This window comes from Delphinapterus leucas, chromosome 13, assembly GCF_059928025.1.
Source record: "Delphinapterus leucas isolate spDelLeu-1000000601 "Yukka" chromosome 13, BTC_Dleu_Yukka2, whole genome shotgun sequence".
Classification (NCBI taxonomy): Eukaryota; Metazoa; Chordata; class Mammalia; order Artiodactyla; family Monodontidae; genus Delphinapterus; species Delphinapterus leucas.
Window position 1 is genome coordinate 10552751 of NC_143141.1, and position 24981 is coordinate 10577731.

At 44.2% G+C, this 24981-nt stretch overlaps 1 protein-coding gene across 5 annotated transcripts; it reads right to left on the reverse strand.

Moving 5' to 3' along the window:
- Positions 1 to 4260: 4260 nt before the first annotated feature.
- Positions 4261 to 19536, reverse strand: ZNF2 (zinc finger protein 2). 5 transcript variants are annotated; one of them, XM_022599069.3, is made up of 5 exons: positions 17858 to 19536; positions 11361 to 11432; positions 9991 to 10117; positions 6660 to 6773; positions 4261 to 6126 (listed from the first exon to the last, which is right to left on the reverse strand). In XM_022599069.3, the coding sequence occupies exons 2-5, from the start codon at positions 11391 to 11393 to the stop codon at positions 5120 to 5122; spliced, it is 1281 nt and encodes a 426-aa protein (XP_022454777.1). In that variant the 5' UTR covers positions 11394 to 11432; positions 17858 to 19536; the 3' UTR covers positions 4261 to 5119. The 5 variants fall into 5 exon arrangements, with proteins under 5 accessions (XP_022454777.1, XP_022454775.1, XP_089778899.1 ...); XM_022599067.3 differs by having other exon boundaries at positions 17790 to 19536; XM_089922773.1 differs by having other exon boundaries at positions 11361 to 11560; positions 17858 to 19535.
- Positions 19537 to 24981: the final 5445 nt, after the last annotated feature.

The following is a 24981-nucleotide window of genomic DNA, read 5'->3' on the forward strand; positions in this document are numbered from 1 at the left end:
TCCTCAGTGTGTACTCTGGGCTCCAGCCCCGGAGGACGTGTTCGGCCGCGCCAAACCCCGCCGCGAGAGGGAAATTCACTCCCAGGCAACTGTAACTGGCAGAGGGCGGCGCCCCGCTACCCACCCAGGATTCCTCCCTGGCTGCTCTGCTCCCTCGGAGGGAAGGCGCCCGCGTTCCAAGGATGTTCACCCCACCACGTCGCTTCCCCTGTACTGCGCCTCCACGACCCACTGTCGGGGGGCAGAGATTACCTCAAGTAACCAGGGATGTTTATTCCATGCAGCACCTCGAAATACTGAAAAGCAGAATCTCGGTCCCGGAAAGCACCTCAGTCCGGTCCCCAAGAAGCTATTAGTTAATAGTTGATACCGCTGACCTTAAGGTGCCTGGAACATGAAAGTCTTTCAAACTCCCAAGGAGCTCTAGGAAACGTCAGCTGGGAGTGGGGTTATCTTCAGGCTGGTGCATGTTCTCACCTTCCTTCCCACAATAAAGTGGCCAATTTTCTATCCAGCTCAAGTTCCCAAGAAAGAAAATCAAAGTACCTAACTGTCCCTGCTTGGGTATAAACCACAACGTCTGTTTGTCCTTTCTCTAATAGAATCCCCAACTTGTAGCTAGGCTTAAGGCTGCCTGGAGTAAAAATGACATTCCTCATCATCCCTGCCTCTTGCGGGGGGGATGAGAGCAAAGTGATTCTTTTTTTTTTTTTTTTTTTTTGCAGTACGCGGGCGTCTCAGTGTTGTGGCCTCTCCTGTTGCGGAGCACAGGCTCCAGACGCACAGGCTCAGCAGCCATGGCTCACGGGCCCAGCCGCTCGGCGGCATGTGGTATCTTCCCGGACCGGGGCACGAACCCGTGTTCCCTGCATCGGCAGGTGGACTCTCAACCACTGCGCCACCAGGGAAGCCCCCTCACTGTTTTATATTTACAGTTTTGGAGTGTCCATTGCCAGCACCCATTCATGCTTTGCCATTCTAATAGAGCTTCCTCCTCCCTCCAGAATCATAATAAATGGATTCTAATATCCTGCTCAGAAAGAGATAAAATACATGATCACATGAAGTATCTTTTAACTTTCCCTAACTAGCAACCTTGGATACTTCCTCCTCCATATCCTCATTGGGTTGTTAGAGGTTCATCAAGTAACATCTTTTCCCCACTTGAGTTCTGATCGAACTCAGAACAAAGGAGGCAGGCACATAGAGATCAGAACAGCTGTTTTGAGAGCTGTTGAAAAATGTGTCTGAGGGACAGTGACAACAGGTTTCCCCAGCCTGGACCCCACCCAGATATGTGTCCTACTGGAAGCGGAAGACTGCTTTCTGCAGGTACACAGTGCTTGCCACGTGGCCAGGAGCAGGCATCCCTCTAACGTCTCCAATGATCAAAGTAATCCCTTACCTTTTACCTCTAACAGCCCCTGATGATTTTGCAAAACTGTGCTATACAATACAATAGCAGTTGCCCAGAGTGGCTACTGAGCACCTGAAATGGGGCTAGTCCGAATTTGAGATGTGCTGTAAGAATAAAGTACTTGAAGACTTAGTTTTTAAAAAATGTAGTATCTATCTCAATGCTTTTTATATTGACTCTATTTTGAAGTTTTTAAAATATTTGAATGAAATTCAAATATTGATTGAAATGAAATATTAAAATTAGCTTTTGCTGTTTCATTTTAATATTTAAAATATGGCATTATATTCCTGTTGGGCAGCACTGATCTAAAATGCCTGGACTCGGGTATAGGGCTTAGAGTCTCTTCAAGTTGATTTCATATTTAATGGTCCTGGAGGGGAAAGGTACTGCAGTTTTCCAGGGCCAGATTTGGGTTCTTGTCTCTCACATTGGTGCCATATGATCTTCACACTTCTACTATCAATATAAGCTGATACATACATTTCCTCTGTACATTCAGGCTCTTGTTAATGCATAGTCAAGGAAGACTTTCACCAGGATCCCCATCACCTCAACATGGGTACTTCAACTCCTTTCTGCCTTTTTACCGCAGAAGTCCCACCTCGATAAGACAGACCACTTAGGAACTTGACATCCACAGCCAGCTTTCTCTTGGACTTACTAAGGAATCATGATTCTGGCTTTATCAGTATGTTATCTAGGGACTTCCCCGGTGGTCCAGTGGCTAAGATTTTGCGCTCCCAATGCAGGGGGCCCGGGTTCAATCTCTGGTCGGGACACTAGATCCCACACGCATGCCGCAACTGAGAGTTCGCATGTCGCAACAAAGATCCCGTGTGCCGCAACGAAGACCCGGTGCAGCCAAAATTTAAAAAAAAAAAAAAAGTTATCTACTGACCGGCACCCAGTAGCCTTGCTCCCCAGCTCCTCCTCACCTCTGTCTTATTTATGTGAGACTTGAGGGTTAATTTATTCTTAGAAGCACAGGCCTGGGGGTGAGATGAATTTCTGGGATTAGTAGTCCCACCAATTCTCTGTCCCAGGCTTCAGTGCACCGGTTTTCTCTATTTACCATATTGTCTTCATCTCAAAGTTCCCTAGCATTGCTTATCCTTTTCTTTAAAGTGTTGATTCATGGTGTGCTTCTATTAATTTGTGTGGTAAGTGTTTAATTCTCTTAAACTTAGATAGGGCTTATTTAAGCATCAGAGAGATTATTTCATTTTTTTGAAACCCCTTTTAAAGTATTTTGCCTTGTATCTTAAAGAATGTTGGCATAGGGACTTCCCTGGTGGTCCAGTGGGTAAGACTCTGTGCTCCCAATGCAGGGGCCCAGGTTCGATCCTTGGTCAGGGAACGAGATCCCAAGTGCTGCGGCCAAAAAACAAAAAAAAAGATAGATAAAAAAAAGAATGCTGGCATACTTCCAGTTTGTCCAATTTCTGATTCGAAGATTTCACCCTACTAATGGCCATTCAGTGAAGCTAAAACCTCAAAATTTAAGAGCTCCACTACTCCATACCTTATTGAGAGGTAAAATGGCCCTTTCCTCAGAATTTTTAGGAGATGGAACAGTACTCCATCTTTTAAAAATGCTCTGCAGATCACCAAATTTTAGAAAGGAACAAAGGGAGAACTGCTGACTTTATGTCCCCACTCTGTTTCGATTACCACTTTACTCAAAAGTCCATTCTAGTCTCATCTTGCTGACAATGGCAGAGTATCTTAGGGGAATACCTGACATTCAATTTACTTTTAACAAGGCAATAAATTAAAGATTCAGAACTCTCAGAGACAGTCATCAGCCAAAAGTCTGTCAGTAGTTTCTTTTATTTTGTACTTGACATTATTAAATAATGATATTATCCACTTCAGTAGATTCTGCACTCTGTTTTTCCTCAAGTTACTTTGAGAGTCCACATGTGAAAAGTCTTCCTGCCGCTTATCTGCTTTAAGAAAGGTGGATCAATAGGGTTGTGGGTAGATTAGGGAAGGGTCTGTTTGGAATTCCAGCTTCTTGAATCAGACTTTTACTCCCAGGGAGAAATGCATGTTGGTCCACTGGGATTCATGCAGGGCGAGGTAAGTTCCAGACAGCCTTTCAGAATCAAGTCCTCTTCTGGGCTTCACCTTAAGCAAATAGAAAGGGAATGCAGAGCCTAGAGTCAAAGCTGCCTGGTGCCTGACTGTCAATAAAATAAAAATATAGGACTGGGTCCAGGGAATAGCAGGGTTTTGGGAGTCGAGATTTCAAGTTTAGCAATGTGGGATCACCTCATGGCAGACCTTAAATATTCAGAGACGTTTTCATTAAACAGGGAGCTATTTTAGGTCTTGAGTAAGGCAATGATGGGCAGGAAGGGATCATTTGGAAAGACCGGCCTAACAGTAATATGAAAAATGTAACTTGTGACAGAGGCTGTTTATATTAACCAAATGTTGAGGTGCCTGTTGACTTTCCTAGTATCTTGGTGCTGGGATCTGGTTTATGAGATATAAACAGAAGGGATGGCCCTGAAAAATATCCCAGCATACCCCCCAGCTTTCTCTTCCATGATGACCTTGGAGGCAACATGTTCTAAATGATGAGGATGAAGGAAGACAGACTCATATCTGAGTTTATGTGAGAAATGAATCTTTATTTGGGGTTCACTTATTGCCCCATAGCTCAACATCTCTCTCCTCAATAATGAAGAGGAAAGAATTCGAATCAAGGAGTGTCTACTGCAGTAATGGGAGCCTGAGATGACAAAGGTACAGGCTAGACTGTGAAATTCAGAGAAAGGATGTGAATCTAAGAGGTGTTTTAAATAGAACTTGGTAAGTCAAAGAGTCATTAATTCAGATAACTATTTATTGAGCACCTATTATTTGCAAGGCACTGTGTGAGATACAAAGACATATAAGTCACAACTCCGAGTGCTTACAACCTGGTTGAGGAAATAATACATGTACATAAATTATAAAACAAACCTTATAGCATTATGGTAAAGAGAACAGACTTTGAAGGGAGACCTGTATTCAAGACCTGGCTTCACCTTTTACTAGCTGTCATATTGGGCAAGTTATTTAACTCCTCTAAACTTCAGTTTGCTCAGCTGTAATATGTGGGTAGTAACAGTACCTACTTCAGAGGGTTAGTGAGAGGAGCAAATAATCTACTCCTTGCAAAACTCTCAGCTGAGTGCTTGCCCCATAATAAGCACTCAATAAGTGCTAGCTACTAGTAGTAGTATTAAGAGATCTAGAAGCTGGGACACAACAGAACAAGGTCAGTGCCCAAAAAGTCTCCAAGAGAGAGGGACTAACGGCTATAAAGAACTGTTCTGGAAACAACAGTATTGCTCTGACATTAGTGTGCCTTCCCCTCCTGCTGTGGCCTCCAGTTATTTAAAGTGTAGTGATACCTGGGGCCTAGGACGAGAGGTGTGTCTGAGGATGGCCTCCTAACGTTTGTCCCTATCGTCTGACGAACCTCTGCAAAATGTTGACTCTAAAGAGTCACATCCTAATTTCTGGCATCCCACATCAGCTCTATAACACAGTGGGTAGAGAATGTTCCTTCAAACACTGTGGTAACAGAGGCAGGTAAGGAGAGTAGTAGCCAGAATAGGTGCAATGACTGGGAGATGGATTTAAGTTGGGGAAGACCTATCTTGAGTTTGCATGGAGGTCCTTTAACTAAAGCTTTTGCTCAACTCAGTCTATTCCCTGTTTGGCATAACGCCTTTGATGTTGAATAACTGATGATTTGGAACTGAAAACCTTCCCACACACGCTGCATTCAAAGGGCTTCTCTCCTGTATGAACCCTCTGGTGTCGCGTAAGCCGGCACCTCTGGCTAAAGGCTTTTCCACATTCGCTGCATTCATATGGCTTGTCTCCGGTGTGAATCTTCTGATGTTGAGTAAGGGAGGAGCGGTCAAAGAAAGCTTTCCCGCACTCGCTGCACTGATAGCGAGGCTCTCCAGCGTGGGCTTTCTGATGTCTATTCAGTGATGAGACACCATAGAAGGCTTTCCCACACTCGTTACATTCATACGGCTTCCTGCCCGTATGGATTAGCTGATGTCGAGTAAGAATACTTTTCTGGCTAAAGGCTTTCCCACACTGATTACATTCATAAGGACTTTCTCCAGTATGAATTCTCTGGTGTCGAGTAAGGGACGAGCGGTCAAAGAAGGCTTTTCCACACTCATTGCATTTAAAGGGCTTCTCTCCAGTATGAATTCGCTGATGTACAGTTAGGGATGAACGGTCGAAAAAGGCTTTCCCACAGGCATTGCACTCGTAGGGGCTCTCCCCAGTGTGCGACATCAGATGTCTACTGAGACTGCTCCTGTGACTGAAGGCTTTCCCGCACTCAGGACAGTCATAGGGCTTCTCACCAGTGTGAGTCCTCTGATGGCGAATAAGGGAGGAGTGGTCAAAAAAGGTCTTCCCACAGTCACTGCATTCCTGGTCTCTCTCTTTAGTGAGAATTTTCTTGGGAGGGGTTGCCCCATGCTGCAACCTTTCCTCCTGAGAAAGGGATTTCTTGCAGGCCTCCAGTGCAGGGCTTTCCTTCTCTGTTCCCAAACCACCATCCACTACATGAACTTCAAATTTAGGAGGTGAAGGACCTTTCATTCCAAGCTTTCCCCTCAATGTTCTTTCTGATTTTTCTTCTTCTGAAGCACCTTGAATCTCAGGCTTAGTCTCCCAGTCTGGAATGGACAGAAAACACAGATGCATGTTTCTTTCTTGGGCTAGGAAATGTTACAGCAGAGAGGAGAGATGCTATGATAAATCTGAAAAGTCATGTACAGTCACCGCATTGCTTGCTCCCAGAAAGTGTTACACTCTAGGGAGAAACCAAGACTTGGGACTGAAACGGGGAATAGAACTGATAGTGGAAATCTCAGAAAAGAGGAGAATTTCCATTGGGAGCATGGCTAGGTTAATTAGGAGAGCTGGCTAAGTGGAGGGGATGGTGAGGAATAGGAATATCAAAGTGTGAATGGGTAATGTGACAGGTCTGAGAAAGTAAACATTTGGTGAATAATAGTGCACAGAACTTTAAGGTGTAGAGAAAAAGAAAAAAAAAAGCACTGGTGGGGGACAGAGAATAAATAATAAAGGACAAGATTTGAATTTGAGAAAAAGGTGATACCCAATACCCCCTCCCACATACACCTAAATAACAACCACAAAACAAAACAAAACAAAACTCTGCCCTGCCCAGTTCGTACTCAATTACCTTGTGAGACATTCTCTGCACATTCTTTCCCCTCAGATCCATGAAGCTCCACTATCCAAGGCTCATCCCCTCTCTTCAACTGAAAAATCACATCAGGTCCAGGAACTGGAAGTCCTGCTCATGGAGAAAGAAACAAGCCAGGTGGTCATGTGTGATTAAATACACAATGATTCCAAAGCTAATCCCAACCTCTACGTCTTTCAAAGAGCAAATGCAAAAGGCAGAAAGTGCACACCAGGAATACAGACTATGAAGTCATATAAGGAATTCAGGAAACTCTGAATGGAGGTCAAGACTGAGGTTCTAAAAAGGAACAAATAGCATTTGGTCAGAGAGTTGATAGACTCCACTTGAATTAATGTGTTTATTCTTCCCCACGAAGTGAATGGGATGATCCTAGCTTTAGCACTGGTAGGATGGGGAGAAAAGTCCTTAACTCAGAGAAGATGAGAATGAAGAAAGGTCACAGTGAATAAGAATGTGTGATGTGGGGGCTTCTCTGGTGGCGCAGTGGTTAAGAATCTGCCTGCCAATGCAGAAGACACAGGTTCGAGCCTTGGTCTGGGAAGATCCCACATGCCGCGGAGCAACTAAGCCCATGCGCCACAACTACTGAGCCTGCGCTCTAGAGCCTTCGAGCCACAGCTGCTGAAGCCCGCACACCTAGAGCCCATGCTCCGCAACAAAGAGAAGCCACCGCAATGAGAAGCCCGCGCACCACAACAAAGAGTAGCCCCCGCTCGCTGCAACTAGAGAAAGCCCATGTGCAGCAATGAAGACCCCACGCAGCCAAAAATAAATACATTTATTTTTTAAAAAAAGAATATGTAATGTGTATTATATAGGTGCCCATTTTTGTTTGTTTATTTACCCTTTACTATTGTGATTTTATTTAAACAAGTGGATCATGTTCATTGTAGGAAATCTAGAGGCATGTACAAGTAATAAGAAAAATCACCTTTCGTACTTTGTATTCATTTCTTTCTTTCTATTCACTTTGACACTGAAAGATACCTATAGATACATTTTGTTAAAAACTGGATAATGACAATTATATCTCAATTTTTGAGAACAATAAAAAACTACTGGAGAGCGATTTTGGAAAATAACTAAGACTACCCCAACTAAAATCATTCCTATTTGATTTATTTTGACATCTACAAGTAGATAATTTCTAAATCCATAACGATTCACTATATATAATATATGTCACTCCAGGCACTTTTACATTGAAAACATCATTTTGGGCAGAAGACTCTCAATTAAAAAAACAAACAAACAAGGAAAAACCCCCAATAACTGGATAATGAAATAATGTTAAATTTTAAACTTGATTTTTTCACATAATAAAAAATTTAAAATATTACTTTAATTAGCACAGCTCTACCTCACCATTTTTTTTTTTTTTTTTCCGGTACGCGGGCCTCTCACTGTTGTGGCCTCTCCCATTGTGGAGCACAGGCTCCGGACACGCAGGCCCAGCGGCCATGGCTCACAGGCCCAGCCGCTCCACGGCATGTGGGATCTTCCCGGACTAGGGCACGAACCCGTGTCCCCTGCATCGGCAGGCAGACTCTCAACCACTGCGCCACCAGGGAAGCCCCTCTACCTCACCATTTTAATGGCTACATGGTATTACATTGTATGGAATAACATCATTTATTTAATTAATCTCTTGCTGACAGACATTCCAGACTGTTTTCAGTGTTTTGCTAAAACAAACAATGGTATGATGAATATCTGTGTACACCACAGGCTGCTAATCTTATTATTTCCTTAGGACAAATTTCTAGAAGTGAATCTGTCCATCTTTGGTTACATTTAAAAAACAAATCCCCTCCTAGAAATAGTCTTGAGGTCTAAACTTCCCCTGCATTGGGACCCCTGACTTGGGCAAGAGAGGTACTTTCTTCTTGGGCCCAAGGATCATCGATCTGGTTGTATGCTGACTCTCTGCTGAGAACGGCCACATCCATCACCTGCCCATGGCTTCCTGTCTCTGTCCTTAGATTTCTATTTTTCCTACCAAAGTGACAAAGGCTCAGCAGTCTCCCTTAATGCTCCCTAAACATTCTCTTCTGTTTCCAGATTTGTCCTGTTTAAGCTACTCCAGGGTGTTGTGCTTGCTTTTTTGACCTGCCTTGAATGAAATCTGCGATGTGACTCCTTTTACTGCCTCCTGCTGCTGTTTTTAAGTCTATTCTAAATCTGTACACACTCAGCCTCTTATCCTGGAAGCTCCTGAGAGGTTCTCCTTACAGGAGCCCAACTTTACTCTCACGAATACCTCACATCAGCAGTAGCTCTTAATTTTCCTTTTGTCACACAAGTCTCTATCATTGCAAAGTGCCTTCTGCAGGCATCTCTCTAAGATGTCCTTAAGACAAATATACAAAATCAAACACATTTCTAGTGACCTACTCTGAGCTACAACCTTCTAATCTCACCCCTACATGCCCTCTTTTATTTTTTGGCATGCGCGTGTGGCATGCAAGATCTTAGGTCCTGACCAGGGATCAAACCCACACCTCCTGCAGTGGAAGCACAGAGTCTTAACCACTGGACTGCTAGGGAAGTCCCCCTCTTTTTTTTTTAATTGAAGGATAGCTGATTTACAATGTTGTGTTAATTTCTGCTGTACAGCCAAGTGACTCAGCTATACATACATATATATATATATATATATATATATATATATATATATACACACACATATATATTCTTTTTCATCAATAGATTCTTTTCCATTATGGTTTATCGCAGGACATTAAATATTGTTCCCTGTGCTAAACAGTAGGACCCTGTTGTCCATCTGCCCTTTTTTTTTTAAATGGAAACACTTCTTTCCCCCTCCTCTGTTTCTCTGAGGAGAAATTTTCCCTCAAAGAGAATGCCCCTTGCACTCCCCCTTAGTACTCTGGATGGAGCTGAGTAAGTTACTGCTGAGCTGAGGGAAGACCTGGGCGTAGGTAACTCGGCCTCTTCTGCTGGCCCCAACCCTCTGGAGAGCAGTTCCCTGCAGCAGGCTCTCACATGCCCTGCTCCTCCTGGCCCTGGCCCTGGCCCTCCGTGTTGCAGGGCCAGGCTTCTCAGCAAGGGCCCCTTGGTTGTCCAGTCTGCTTACAGCTCAGGGAGCAAGCCTGTCCCAGGCTGGGGTTCAGGATTAAGAAACCCACTCTTGCTGTACACCTAAGCCACATCCCTCTGCTCTTCGATCTTGTCTCTCAGGGGTTCTGACTTGGGTGGGAGGAGAAGAGGTGTCAATTTATTAGCCTCTCGAGCCCACATCAACACAGTACAGAGTCTACTCCTGGTGGGAAACTCTCCTTACCCAACGAGACAATGCTCTTATAGTTCTCCAGCATCACCTCCTTGTAGAGGGCTCTCTGAGTAGGGACCAGACACCTCCACTCTTCATCTGTGAAAACCACCGCCACGTCCTCGAATGTCACTGGGTCCTGGAAACACAATTACGTTCTCCTTATTCATAACCCTTCTCTTTACATGGCCAGAAAAAACTATCATCATGATGACAGCCTGGAGGATGCAGAGGGAGTGGAAAGAAAATGGTTCTGACAAAGTAAGGCTTTGAAGCATTTGGGGAAAGTGCTATACTCCCCCGAGGCATGAAGTTCTTGGTCACAACCCCACACTCCCTTCCTAGCCGAGCCTCTGAATATCAGGGGCTCTTTTTTCAGACTTACAGAAAACGTGCAAGAATATAACAAAGAATTCCCATGTACCCTTTACCCAGCTTCCCCAAATTAACATTTTCCACACTGGCTTTATCTTTCTGTCTCTCTCAGTACACGCACATTCACCTATCTTCTTCCTGAACTTCTTTAGAGTAACTTGCAAACATGATGTCTCTTTACTCATAAATGTTTCAATGTGTATTTTGTAAGAACAAGGATATCCTCTTGTATAATCACAGCATGATTGTAAAAATCAGGATAGCAGTGATATTATATAATTATCTAATCTACAACCTTAGTCAAATTTCACCAATTGTCTGTGTGTGTGTGTGTGTGTGTGTGTTTTAAAAAATCCTTCAAATAATGGTGTAGATTAGATCATCTTTAAGCTCTCTCTCATTTCACTCTGCTGTCCTGTGATTCTGTAAGGTTGCATCTTTACCCCCAATCCTGAAACCCAGATGAGTCTCCACAGTGTCTGCAGAAGCTCTAAGCCAGAGCATGGAATTCAAGACTCTGCCCTTGGGCAGGAAGGGGGTAAACCACATGTCTCTACCCACACAAAACTCTCTTCAGGACTCTTTCAACTTCACTGAGGTGCTTTACAGTATGTGTCACGTTCTCCGCCTAACCCAACAACTCCCTGGGATATGGGGACCTACTTTCAGTCCATACATAGTGGATGTACTAAAGGGAAGTCAGAACTAGAAACAGCCTGCTGTTCCCCAAACCTTCCAATCAGACCCGTACCATTGGTTTTTGGGCAAAATTGCTTAGGGTGAAGGCCACAGGGGCTGCGTGCCTGGTGACAGGCTAGTGGGCACATGTTCAAGGCAAGGAAGCATCACTGAAAGATATCACAAATCAAATGGGAAGGACACACTCCCTAAGGAGTCCTTCCTCCACCTGGTTGGGTTTGATCAAAGAAGCTCCAAGATAGAGAAAGAAACGTGGTTACATTCTGGAGCCTGATAGAGTATTTCAGAAACACAAAAGTCCAACTCACCTGGAATCTGGTAGTCGGAGACACAGTAGCCATTCCCTCCCGAGTGCTCTCTTTGCAGAGAAGAGCCGAGTCCTAATGAGGCAGAGGTGTGGGATGAGAAAGAGGGTAGAAGAGCAGTCTTGTTTTGTAGTTTTGTGACCCATGAAGCAAGAAATCTCCACACACCAGTGAGTTATGTACTCACCTTCATTCTCAATACCCTACAAAAAGGGAAGGCAAAGTAAAGCAAGGCCAAGAGCAAGCCCACCCCATCCCAGAACTAGAGCGAAAGGCCATGGATATTGCTATGCAGAACACAATGTGGTGCTTGTTTTACCATAATCTTAGAGGCAAAGTTCTGTTCCTGGCAGTCAAGAACATCTTAAGGCTCATACCGTCTTTACAAATTCACATTCAACATTGCTCAGAATGATTACTGGACAAAAAGCATAAGAGATTTTATGAATGGCTATATGGACAAGTTCTGTCAGGGAAATACCCATAGCCTCTTCAAAGGAAAAATGCCCCATTCACAGCAATACCCGATGCTAAAGGAGCAGCCCTTGGGCAGCCACAGTTTGTCCCGCGTGACCCTGCCTCTCACTCCTGGAGCCACACTGATTAGGCCACAGGTGGGCAATGCACAGGCTGACCAGTGGACGGACGGACGGTCTGGCTTGAAAAGATGACATCCATCCTCAGGATCGTGAACTAAGAAATGCTGGGACAACGAGGGGGTGATGAGCTGAAAGGATACCATGAGGGACAGAAGTAGCCACGAGGGTCAAGGAGCCAAAGGTACCAGGAAGCAGAACCCATGAGCATGTGGGAGGCACGAGGTAGAGAATAGGCTGTAACAGACTAAACACAGGCGGGCACATTGGTGGTGAAGCACTGAAGCAAAGACCCAAGAATTCCTGGCCTTGAAGGCCCTAATTCACCTAGCACCACCCCAGGCAGCAATTTGCATGCAGACCAGCCTTATTTATTCTCAGATTTCCATAAGACTGTAACCCTCTCAGGCTTTGTGTGACTCTTTATGACCAAACTTTACTTGCATTAACTGAGTCCATCTCAGTTTCTCACAATCAAGAGTCTAATTGAGACATAGTCAAATCAAGCATTTTGGGGATTCACGAGTGGGGTGTGGGGAGAGTGTGGTCCTGAGAAGGAGAAGGAAAGGGTGGGTATGTGGCTCAATGACTACTGTCCTGCAGCCAAGGGAATGTATTCATTGATCCTTGTTATTCCTTCATCCATCTATCCAACCAACATTTATTCAGCACCAACTATTTATGCAAAAGAAGTATGACACTGTCCTTGTCTTTCAAAAGCTTATGGACTACTACGCAGGACAAACAAGTAATCAAGTTAACATTTCACTGCAGGATGAATAGATGCTCTAAAGAGATGTGCCCAGCTAACTACGAGACAGCACATCAGAGGCTCGCCTAACCCAGACGCGAGGCAGGGAGGAACACTGCCGGTTTCTTGGCAGAAGTGGGACCTAAGGTAAGTTTTGATTTGGGGGAGGCATTAGAACATTCTAGGCACACACAAAAAATCAAGTTTTCCAAAAATAAGGAGGCAGGTCTTTACAGGGAAAGGATTAAAAACTGTAATGAGTTTAGAATGGCAATGTTTAGGTTGGGGCAGTGCTGGGGGGGAAGATGGGGTTGAAGAAGTAGGCAGAGACCAGCTAGATCAAGGAGAGCTCTGCGTGGTCCTACTCCCACTGGCACGGGGATCACAGGATTTAAGCATGGAAGGGTCACCACCAGATCTGTGTTTTAGAAAGATCTTTGCAATTTGTATCAAGGGCCTTAAAATACATATCTTTGACCCAGCAATTTTCTCCTCGGAGTTTTTCCTAAGGAAATAAGTAAGAACACATGCAAAGTTTTTTATTAATCGTCACTAACACTAACCTTTACTGAGTGCCATGTGAGGCAACCTCCTAAGCACTCTACATGTGTCATCTCATTTAATCCTTACAATACAGCAAAAATTTGAAATAGCCTAAGTTTCTAACATAGGAGATTTGAGGGCTTCCCTGGTGGCACAGTGGTTAAGAATCCCCCTGCTAATGCAGGGGACACGGGTTCGAGCCCTGGTTCGGGAAGATCCCACATGCCGCAGAGCAACTAAGCCCATGTGCCACAACTACTGAGCCTGTGCTCTAGAGCCCATGAGCCACAACTACTGAAGCCCATGTGCCTAGAGCCCATGCTCCGCAACAAGAGAAGCCACCACAATGAGAAGCCCACGCACCGCAACGAAGAGTAGCCCCCGCTCACTGCAGCTAGAAAAAGCCCGCGCACAGCAATGAAGACCCAATGCAGCCAAAAATAAATAAATAAATAAATTTATTAAAAAGATAAAATAAAAAATAAAATAGGAGATTTGATTAAATAATTTATGGTCCAGACCATACATACAATGGAATACCACTGATATTATCATATTAATATGGTAATGTTATCATATTTTAAATGTTACTTTATATGATAATTAATATCATATTAATAATAACTAGCATTTATTGAACTTATGCTACCGACCAGGCACTGTACTAGTACTCTTTATAAGAATAGTTTAATTCCATCCTTATGAATCAATAAGGTACGACTGTTTCACAGATTAGGAAATTTAGGCTTTGTAAGAGGCTGAGGCAGAATTTGAACCCCAGTCTGGCTAGCAGTTTTTAACCTCTATGCTGTAATGATTTATTTTCATGAAAAGATAGCCACACAGATAACAGACCAATAGACTAGAAAATACCAAAACATATCAAAGCAGGTAGGAAAGCTTGACACATGACAGAAGTGGCATCACAAATCACTGGGGGAACGATCACTAGTAATAAACTGCAAACAACTTACATGTTCATCAATAGGATAAACTGTGATTTTATATGTGTATGTGTGTGTGAATATTATACCTTGATTAAGATGAATGAACTAGAACCTCATGTTAGTAATACAAATTCCAGAAATATAATTACTGAGCAAAAATAAAGTTATAGAATGACTTACTATGTAATAGTTATATAAAATTTAAGAACAGGTAAATGGTATCTACAAAAATCTATATGGGACAATAAGCAACAGATTGTGAGTATCTCTGGGAAAGAAGGGAAATAGGATTGGGGAGGGATACCTAGGAGACTTCAACTTTGTAATGTTTTGTTAAAAAAATCTAAAGGGAAAACAAAAACAAAGAAATTCACACAACATTAAGTGAAGAATGCACACTTTTAAAATTACATAATTGAGCATGCACACACGTACAGAAAAAAGACTGGAAGAATATATATTAAAATGTAAATGGAATTTGAGTGGTGGCATTACAAGTGATTTTTATTTCTTACAATTCCTTATATTCTGATTTTTTTTTTTTTACAAGAGTTATGTGTTTACTTTGGTGTACAGGAAAAATAACAGGAAGGAAGGAAAGGAGGTGTGCAGAAAGTTATAGCAGACCTGAGACTGCCATTCTTGGGAACGTCTACTTGCAATGTTGGCCCTTGGCTGGGGTCTGGGTACTTCAATTTTAAGAGGGTTTCCTAAGAGGTAGGGTGGGCCATTATGCCTAAACTATTTGTGCAAACAATATGGTTTCTGCTGAACACCTGCTGTCTTGCTAGAGGGCCTGGAATTTTGGTATATGTTAGGCAGGAGGTGCCTACGTGGCTAGCCCTCACTAAAAAGCTTGGGCTCTGAGTCTAAAGAACTTATTTGGGCTGACACATCACACACATGTTGCCGCATTTTCATTGTCGGAGGAGGAAGTGCTCTGTGTGACCCCTCATGGGGAGGGAGAGAGCATGAGGAAGACTTCCCATGGGTTCCCCCAGACTCTGCCTATCTGTCCCCCTTATGATCTGGCTGTGTATCCTTGCGAGATCACTGTCCTCATCTTAGCCATGAGTATAACTATGGGCTGAGTCCTGAGTCCTGCTAACAAATCCCTGAATGAGGGGTGATCTTGGGCACCCCCGACACAGGCGGCCATACCACTCTGGGTAGCTGTGGCAGAATGGGAGCAGAGGAGGTGAGGAGACCGGTGAGGAGACTATTACAATTAACTAAGCAAGAAATGATGAAGAACTGGACAGCAGATGTAGAGAGAAGGGGAATTACTGTTGAGATATTAAGAATAGACCATAGATTAGAAGTGGAGGCTGAAGGTGATGGGAGAGGCAAGGATGACTCCAGGTCACGGATCTGAGCAATGTGTGAATAATGGCACCATTCATAGAGATGAGTGACAGAAAAGGAGTTTTGGAGGGAAAGCTAAGAAGTACAGTTTTGGGCATTTAGAATTTGAGCTGTTTCCACATCTCTGGATAGGAAAAGAATCAGATGACTCTGGCTCCCACTGACCAAGTTGTAAAAATTATTATTGCCAAATGAAATCACTTGAATTTTGAAAAACTGTGAGTTTCAGTCAAAATAGAAAGGTTAATATAAAGTATTTTTAAAAATGGTTACAATACAAAGAAGGCAATGTTCAAGCCTTTAGTTGTATATAATAGTACTTTGTTTTTTTCTATTATTTGTAAGACTATTCACAAAGTATAGACGTATCCTTGAGATATATAGTTGTATTCATTCACATAAGCATGAAAAAAGAAACCTAGGAAAAGGGGATAAACAAAGTAATCCCAGAAATAGGAATTCCGTACCCCAAACAGGAAGGACTAACCAGCAATGGGACCAGGTAGAAAGAACATGGACTCCTCACAATGAACCAACCTCAGATTCTAAAGAGGCAAAGTAACTGCAGACTTAATCCTTCTTCCCTTAGGAGATGAGCCCTCCAGCTGGTCTTATTAATTATAAGATACTAATAAGGTAAGTTACGTTTTCAAAAATGCCAAAAGACTAGATCAATATATACTTAATAGACAACGGGTTAACACCGGCCAAGCAAACTTTAAAAGAATATTGCCTTGAGTGAACAACAGTTTGCAAAAACTAAAACCTATGTGAAAGGCAAAAACTTAAAACAAAACTTACTGGAAAAAGAAGTTTGGTGTAACTATAAAAAAGAACCTCAACCTGAGGAGAGACTGGGGTTTGAATCTTGCTAGGAGGCCAAGAGGATACCTGTACAAATGGAAACAAATATACGACATCAGTTGGCAACCAGAGCCTCCAACTTGTGTTGTCTGAGGCAATATGTATTCTTATACTTGTCGGTCTGTCAAGATTCCTCCATCCCCAGGAGGGTCTCAAAATATTACCCTTGGGTCCTATGGAGATGTCAAAATTAGCATTTAGAGATACAGGAGAGTATAGGAGTAAAGGCTCTGGCAGACCGCTTGAAATCAAAGTCCAGCTCTGCCTCTTCCTACCTGTGTGACCTCAGGTAAGTTTCTTAAACTCTCAGTTTGCCCAGCTGTAAAATTGGGATAGTGAAAGCACACATCTCATAAAGTTATTGTGATCCTTAAATAGGATAATACGTGTGAGGCATTTAGAATAATATGCTAAGTAAGTGTCAGGAGTCCTAGGAAGGTAGAAATAAAGAAAATATTAATTACACTGTGTCGCTGCTGTTTTAGAGTAGGTTTAAGTGTAAGTGTAGCCACAATATTGGGATCAAAGTATTTGTACATGTTGTCTAAAGCATCAGAACTTTTTGAACAAATCAGCTGAACTACATCTGAAATTGTGGTTGAAACTGCTCAATGTTTAAGTGCTTAAAGACAATTTTCAAAGTTTCATTTATTAGGTTATAACTTTAATACACTGAGCATTAACCAAATTACAAACAAAGGTGAGCATAAACGCTCCCCAGCCATTAAACGACCAGCTAATGTTCCCAAGGTGCTCATCGTCTGTGGGCTCCCTGCCAGGCCAACTTCATTCCCCGTCAGGTCTAGACTCCACCAGCAGTCACTTCGGTAAGCTCTCAGTGGTACTCAGGACTCCTCAAATCCACCACATTCACATGGAATCACTGCCAGCAAAGGGTCACCTCTGTTTTTCCTCTCCCTATTTCTGGATCTCAGAGTATTTCTGGAGAAAATGCTTTTCAAATTCTTATTCTATACCTTCAAAGAGTGCTCGCCTAGAAAGCTTTTACCATTCCCATCTTAGCTACACAGCTATCCCAAACCTCCATGGTTACCCTTCAATTTCAGCAGAACACTGTCTTTCACCACACTGAAGCTTCGCAAGAGTGAGTTCTGAGCAAGGTAGGACTGTGGTAGAAAGCATTCCACAGGCCTGGATTACTGACTGTGAAGGCTTGGGCAAGTTACTTAAGCTAACGGTTGACCCCCCATCCCCTGTTTTTTAATACCTATTTCACAGGGCAGTTATAATAGTAAATGAGACAATTAATGTAAAGCATTTATCTTACAGTCTGTTCAATAAATGAAAGTTTCTTTCCTTTCTACTGCCCAACACCAGCCCATTCACAACCAATATTTCCAAGTACCTGTTATGTGCTAGGCAGCCTGGGTGTGAGGCCAGCAAAATGGAAATGTCTCTTCTCCAGGACTTTACCTTAGCGTCCTACATCTGTGTCCTACTTTCTTTTCCACCATTGTTTCCTCTCAGAATCTGCTTCCTGCATGACCCACTCTTCCTTTCTCCAGCATCTCCCATCGCTTCAGGAGCTTCTTCACATATCTGCAAACAGATATAATCCTCCTCGATGTGAAATTATCTTCACTGAATCCCATGGCCTCCCTCTGGCAAAACAGTTCTCATTTAGATTTTCCTTTCATGATCAAACTTCTTCTACATACCTACTGATGCCACATCATCACCACCTACTCTTCTCAAAGCCATTTTTTTGCTCCTGCCACCCCTCACACACCTGAAACCGCATGCTTGAAAACTGCCAATGCATTTCTGAGCTCTAATTCCGATAGTCCTTTTCTCCTTATTTCTCTGCAGCTTTTTGACTGTTTTGACAAGTTTCTGATGCTGCCCAAGGCTCAGACTGCGTACAGCGTTCTTCCCGCTATCCCGCAGAAAGTCCATGCACACCTGGTGCTCCATTTCCGCCTCTACAGAAATGCTTCCCGAGTCTAGTCCCAACCCCTCTTCCAAACTCATCCTGCATTTCCAAATGACTAAGAATTTTCAATTAGGCATTTTGTTGGCATCTTAAAACCACCTTCCCCTATGCAATTCCCCACATGACCTCCTCTCCCTGTCCTTACATTTCTAGCAGATGTTCTATTATTCTCCCAGGTGCCCCAAATTCAAACTCTTACCTAGCTATCTTTCCTCCCAAATCTAGTTAGTCACCAGATCCTTCTGAGTCTTCTTTTGCAATGTCATTTGTATCCTTACCCACCACCGACACCATCATCATTCAGGTCCACAACAGCTTGCTTCAGGACTACTACCACTACCAAGCGTTCCTAACTGGTTCCCTGCACTAGTCCCTTCCCCTCTCTAGTCCTGGATGGAACCTCTAGAATAACTGTACCAAAATAGTTTTAGTCCTGTCAGTCCCCGATCCGTCCCATACAATCCACCCTGCTGACCGTGTCTCGTCCTGATACTCTATGCTCTGACCCCACTGTGCTTCTCCCCACCCTTGTCTCCCACTGTTCCTCGATACTTCACTCTTATACATAGCATTTCCTTCTCAAATCTGCCTAATGCTTCGCTACTTCTTTCCTATTTTTTTCACATCAAATTCTACCTCCTCCACGAAGGTCCCCTGATCTAGTGCGGAGGCCTATGGTAGGGAGCTAAACGAGACAATCTGATGCGATTTCTGGGAAAGACGGAGGAACTGGAGTGGGCGGCACCCTAGATTTAGTGTCAATTCCACCCACGTTTATTAAGCACCTATTATGGTAAGAAGGTACGGGAGGTGCAGAGGAAGTCTCCAAACTTCCCACGGAACACACGCACACACGGGGGCTGGGGGGACAACTTTCCGTCCGCACCTGTCCGAGCCGGGACGTCGACACACACACGCACACGCACACACTCACGCACACACGCACACACTCAGACGTTCTGCAGGTTGGCTCCGCCCGCGTCACCTGTTCTACTCCCACAGCACCTCCCCCAAGTTCTCAGTGTCCCCTTCTCTCGGCCGCTGCGCTCACTCGGCTCCGCCAAGACACACATCCACAGCCCTCACCTCCGGCACAGACTGCTCGCGACCCAGGAAGACGGCGCCTTTTCAGGTCGGGAAAGCAGTGCGCCGGCGCAGGGGGTTCTGACGTCCGCGCTCCCCACCAATGCTCGGCTTTGGCAGACTCCATTTCCCAGAAGTCTCAGCGGTTGGCGAGCTTTAATTTGATGTCTAAAGATCTGCGCAAGCGTACCCTTCTAATGAAGGGGTGGGCGGTGCCGAACCGGATCCGACGCGGCAGTGCGGCAGCCTGAGCGCAGAGAGGGAACCGTCGTGGATGCTAGGGACGCTTGTGGTCAGCCTGGAAGTGCTGCCTATGTGTGCTGTCACGTCCCTCCAGCCCTCCGATGAGAGGGCCGTCCTAAGGAAATGTGCCTCTTTTAGCTTTGGGGGCCGGTCCCTACTGAGAACGACTTCGAGTCTTCTGGCCCTCGGAAGGGGCTTGTTTCCGCTTCAGCTTGTTCACTTTTAAGGAATTTGGTTGTAAAATTTGGGCAGGAGTGACGCAGAGTTTGGTTCTGAGGATGCGGCTGGGTATGTGCACATTTTTGTGCAGAAAAGAGGAGAGCCCAGGAGTAAGGCAGGTAGCCCGACTCCCGACATTTTGAGTGCACACCAGCCTGTCTTCCTTGGTGCTACTGGAAGGACCCTCGTTGGAGTCTCGCAGGGCTTCTCAACCTTGACTGCACGCCGGAATCACCGAAGAGCTTTGATACATTGATTCCTGGGGCCCACTATGAGGAGTGAGAGTTTGAAAAGATCTGCAGGTGATCCTAATGTGTAGCTGAAGCGAAGAATCACTGCTCTATAGCTTCAGGGAAGACTTGAGATTATACAAAGAATGTGATGGAGTTCTACAGTCAGGAACAAGTCTACACTTGCACTCAAAAAACCTAAATTGCCTGCCGTAGGCAAGGCATTGTTACAAACACAAATAAGACACAGTTACTGCCCCAAAGGAACTCGTGTTCCAGTGGACAAATCAGAATGTGAAATTGTTACAACACAAAGCAGTGTGTTCTACAATTATGTCACTATAGGGAGACACTATTGGGAGTACAACTGAGGAAGCAATTAACTATGGCCGAGAAAGTTGGAAAAAGCTTCCTATAACTGGTATACTTGAAGAAGAGTAATTAGAAAAAATGCAGAGAGAATAGCATCTGCAAAGGTATAGGCTAGAGGATAAAAGTGCAAAGAATTAGCAGCAAGATGAGTGGCTGATGGGTAAGGTTTAGGGGCTGATAACCATGACTTGGAGCCAGATGGAGGACGATTTTGTGCTATAGTAAGGGGTTTGGACCTTCCAAGAGGATTAGGACTTGGAAAAGTTACAATGTCCAAGACATATTTTCTTGCTGTTCCCTTCTGTGGGTGTTTTTTTTGTTTGTTTTTTGTTTTTTGCAGTACGTGGGCGTCTCAGTGTTGTGGCCTCTCCCGTTGCGGAACACAGGCTCTGGACGCGCAGGCCCAGCGGCCACGGCTCACGGGCCCAACCGCTTCGCGGCATGTGGGATCTTCCCGGACTGGGGCACGAACCCGTGTCCCTTGCATCGGCAGGCGGACTCTCAACCACTGCGCCACCAGGGAAGCCCAGGTGGTTTTTATTATTCGTTTAGCCTTCTGCTGAGAGTGGAAATTTGTGGGTCCTGGGTGAGTTTCTTAGAGTTCCCAACCCTTGGGCAGGCCTTAGGGTTTCATCGCTACCTTAACTCCCCGGGTTGCTGTCAGAGTGGGAGCTTAAGTACTCCAGGGTTTAGCAGGGTAAGAGTTGGGTTTACTGCTCACTCACCTCTCAGGGCTGTAGCTCACACTTCCTTATTTTTTTAAATTGAGGTATAGTTGATTTACAATATTATATTAGTCTCAGGTGTACAACATAGTGATTCACAATTTTAAAAGATTATACTCCATTTATAGTTATTATAAAATATTGGCTATATTCCCTGTGCTGTACAATATATCCTTGTTGCTTATTTATTTTTTACATAGTAGTTTGTACCTCTTAATCCCCGATCCCTATCTTGCCCCTCTCCACTTCCCTCTCCCCACTGGTAACCACTAGTTTGTTCTCTATATCTGTGAGTCTGTTTCCGTTTTGTTATATTCACTAGTTTGTTGTATTTTTTAGATTCTGCATATAAGTGATATCGTAAAGTGTTTGTCTTTCTCTGTCTGACTTATTTCACTAAGCATAATACCCTCTAAGTCCATCCATGTTGTTGCAGGTGGCAAAGTCTCATTCTTTTTTATGGCTGAGTAGTATTCCAGTGTGTGTGTGTGTGTGTGTGTGTGTGTGTGTGTGTGTACACACACACAAGTCCACTGTCCTCCTTGGCAGCAGATGCCCATTGAAGGAGACCCAGCCCAACCTACCCCCATTCTTTGCTGGAATATTTTATACCACATCTTATTCATCTGTTGCTGGACAAAGGTTGCTTCCATATCTTGGCTATTGTAAAGCTGCTGTGAACATTGGGATGAGTGTATCTTTTTGTTTTCGTTCTTTCTTTTTTTTAACTTTGCAAATTCCTTACTTTCATGCCTGTGTGTTTAGAGAGATGATTTATAAGTTTTCAGCATTTTTAGTTAGTTTTTTTTCAATTAGGGTTGTTCAGGGAACCCAATCTGCCATGCTGCTGGAAAGATTAAGGGAATTTTAGCCAGTTTTCTTAGAAGAGTTAGGAAGGGCATATGGATGCTGAACAGCCAAGAAACAACGTTGTTTAGAATAAAACAAGGCCTGCCAGCTGGAGGCTCTGCCAAATTGCAAGATGTTACGGCTATCTGCTGCTGTGTAACAAATCACTTCAAACTCAGTGGCTTAAAACAACGTTTATTATGCCAATAACTTCTGTGGGTCAGGGACTTGGACAGGGCACAGCAAGGGTGGCTTGTCACTGCTTCACACTGACTCCATTGGGAGGACTCAAGTGTCTTCATCACTTGTGTGTCTGGTACATGGACTGGCATCCATGGCTGGGCTCACCAGGACTGTGGACCAAAGTCCCTACACGTAGCCTCTCTTTGTACTCGGACCTCCGCACAGCGTGGTGGTCTCAGGGTGGTCAGACTTCTTACATGGCAACTCAGGGCTCCAAGAGAGAGAGTCCCAGTGAACAAGACAGAAGCTGCATGGCCTTTTATGACCTAGCCTCGAAGATCAATTGTCACTTCTGCTTTACACTGTTGGCTGAAGCAGTCACAAGCTTGCCGAGATTCAAGGGTAGGGCGTTACAGCCCACCTCTCAAAGGGAGGCATGTCAAAGAAACGATGGTCGTTTAAAAAAAATCTGCAACATAGGATTTTAGCCTTCCCCTTTCATGGGTGTTTCTCTATGAGACAGGTGGGGCGGGGGTGGAGTGTGGCCTTGCAGTGCCCCTATTTTCAGCGGACAGTTGTGCTGTGTCTCGTTGTTTTGCTCAGCTGTGTTGCTGTCTCCTGAACTGCTGCAGTTTGCTTCTAACAGCTCCTCCCAGGCCCCCTCTTGCAATTCTAAGACCCCTCTTCTTGGACACCCTTTGACCTTATTTCTCTGAGCGTCTCTTCTCTTTGCTGCTACTACCTGGTACTCTGTATCCAGATCTACATCTCTCCAAACTCTCTGTCAAAAGAAAACATCATTCTTTTATATCATGTGGCCTTTTAAGAGGCGTTATCTTAGCAGAAGAGCATGGGCCCTTAGTGATAAGTGTTTTCAGTTTTACCACTCAGTCTATGGGGTAGAGGATGGTTTGTCCCCTAGCAAAGGGATTTGGCTAGTTAGCAGTAATATTCTTTATTTTCTACTACCACCTCTCTTTTCCTGGGGTGCATGTGTATCATCAGAAGCTGGGTAGATGAGGTGGAAGAGAAATATTCAGGCACGATTTTACACTATACCTGAAAAGCATTGTTTCTTCTGATGCCTAGGTCTGATTCCAGGTCAGATTGGTAATCTACTTCTATACCTTTGTTTGTTTAATATATTTTTTTCAAAATAGATACCATTGGATTTTTTGTCCACCCTAAATGACTGTATATGCCTGAGCCCTAATTGTGAACAGGTTCCTGTTTTTACCGTGGGACTCCTTACCCAGGTAAGTCACATGGCGGTGCTCTAACATCCCACATTAGTTAAGGAGGCTCTGTCTGCTAGAGCACACGTTGGACCTGCAGAAATCTCTGTGCTTCAATTCTGCCTTTCAAAAGCACCAGCCAGTCTTTCACATTTTTGTTTCTTTTAATTAGTTCTTAAAATTCCTTTGGCTTTTTAAACTAGAGTAAGCCATCTCCTTCAGGCTTAAGTGAGTTAGGGAGATGCTCTTGCTATCTGATTTTCCTCTGGATAAAATATTATGAGTATTGTTCTTAAAATCTGATATTTCCCATTATTTTTCTGTGGTAATAGAATTTTAGCCAGGCACAAGAATAAAGACTACATTTCCTGGTAGCTAGGTGTGGTCATGTGTTCTGGTAAATAGGATGTAAGTGGATGTGTTGTACAGCATCTTCTGACAACCTTCCATAAAGGAGAGCTGGACTCAGAACAAAAAGGAATGAACTACTGATACACATGACAACATGGCTGGATCTCAAGGACTTTATTCTGAGTGAAAGAAGCCACTCTCAGAAGGTTACATACTGTATAATCTTGTTTATAAGGTATTCTGGAAAACTACAGCACAGAATAGAGCAGTGGTCACAAAGGGTTGGGATGGGAGAAGGGTTTGAGTACAAAGGAGCAGCAAAAGGGAATGTCAGGGGTAATGGGGAAACCTATCAGGCTGCTGGGGACCAGGGCTCCCCTGACTGCACTTGGCATCAAATGGCACACCAGAGCACTCGGAGTCGGGGAAGAGACATCACTGTTAAGCTATTGATTAACTCTCCAGGGTAACAAATGAGCATTGTAACAAGGGCCTCTAGCTCAAGTCTGTCCCAAAGGACGGAATTTAAGAGTGGGAAATGTCAGGCACTGTAGCAGGCCAATGCCTAAAGGAAAAGGTATCAGGGGCGGGCAGAGCCCCTCAAGTTCATCTGAAGCAGTTCCATTTCTAGTTATGTCAGCCACCAATGAGATGACGCTCTTTTCTCATGTGTCCATACCCTCCCCTTTTTGGGTCCAGAGCACAGAAGAGAACAGAAACTCCTGTGCCAGCCATGGTTCCCAGGCAGCACCCCCTTTCCACACCTCCTCGGCTTGGGAGAAAGAGGGCTTACTTGCTGGGCAGTTGCTGTTCCACCCTGGCCATCTGTGCCACCAGAAGTGCTGGCAGAAAAGTGAAACAGATTGAAAGAACAAGAAAGGAGAATGGGGACTTCCCTGGTGGTGCAGTGCTTAAGAATCCGCCTGCCAATGCAGGGGACGTGGGTTCTAGCCCTGGTCCGGGAAGATCCCACATACCGCGGAGCAACTAAGCCCATGTGCCAAAACTACTGAGCCTGTGCTCTAGAACCCGTGAGCCACAACCACTGAGCCCACGTGCCACAACTACTGAAGCCTGCGCACTCTAGGGCCCGTGCTCTGCAACAAAGAGAAGC

Bases quoted from the DNA above. Each gene is read 5' to 3' on its own strand.
- ZNF2 (XM_022599069.3), bottom strand. From the start codon at position 11,393: ATGGCTACTGTGTCTCCGACTACCAGATTCCAG. The intron at 6,774-9,990 runs GTAAGGAGAGTT...CTCCATGAGCAG, and splicing joins TAAGAGCATTGTCTCGTTGG to GACTTCCAGTTCCTGGACCT. The intron at 6,127-6,659 runs GTAATTGAGTAC...TGTCCATTCCAG, and splicing joins TGCAGAGAATGTCTCACAAG to ACTGGGAGACTAAGCCTGAG.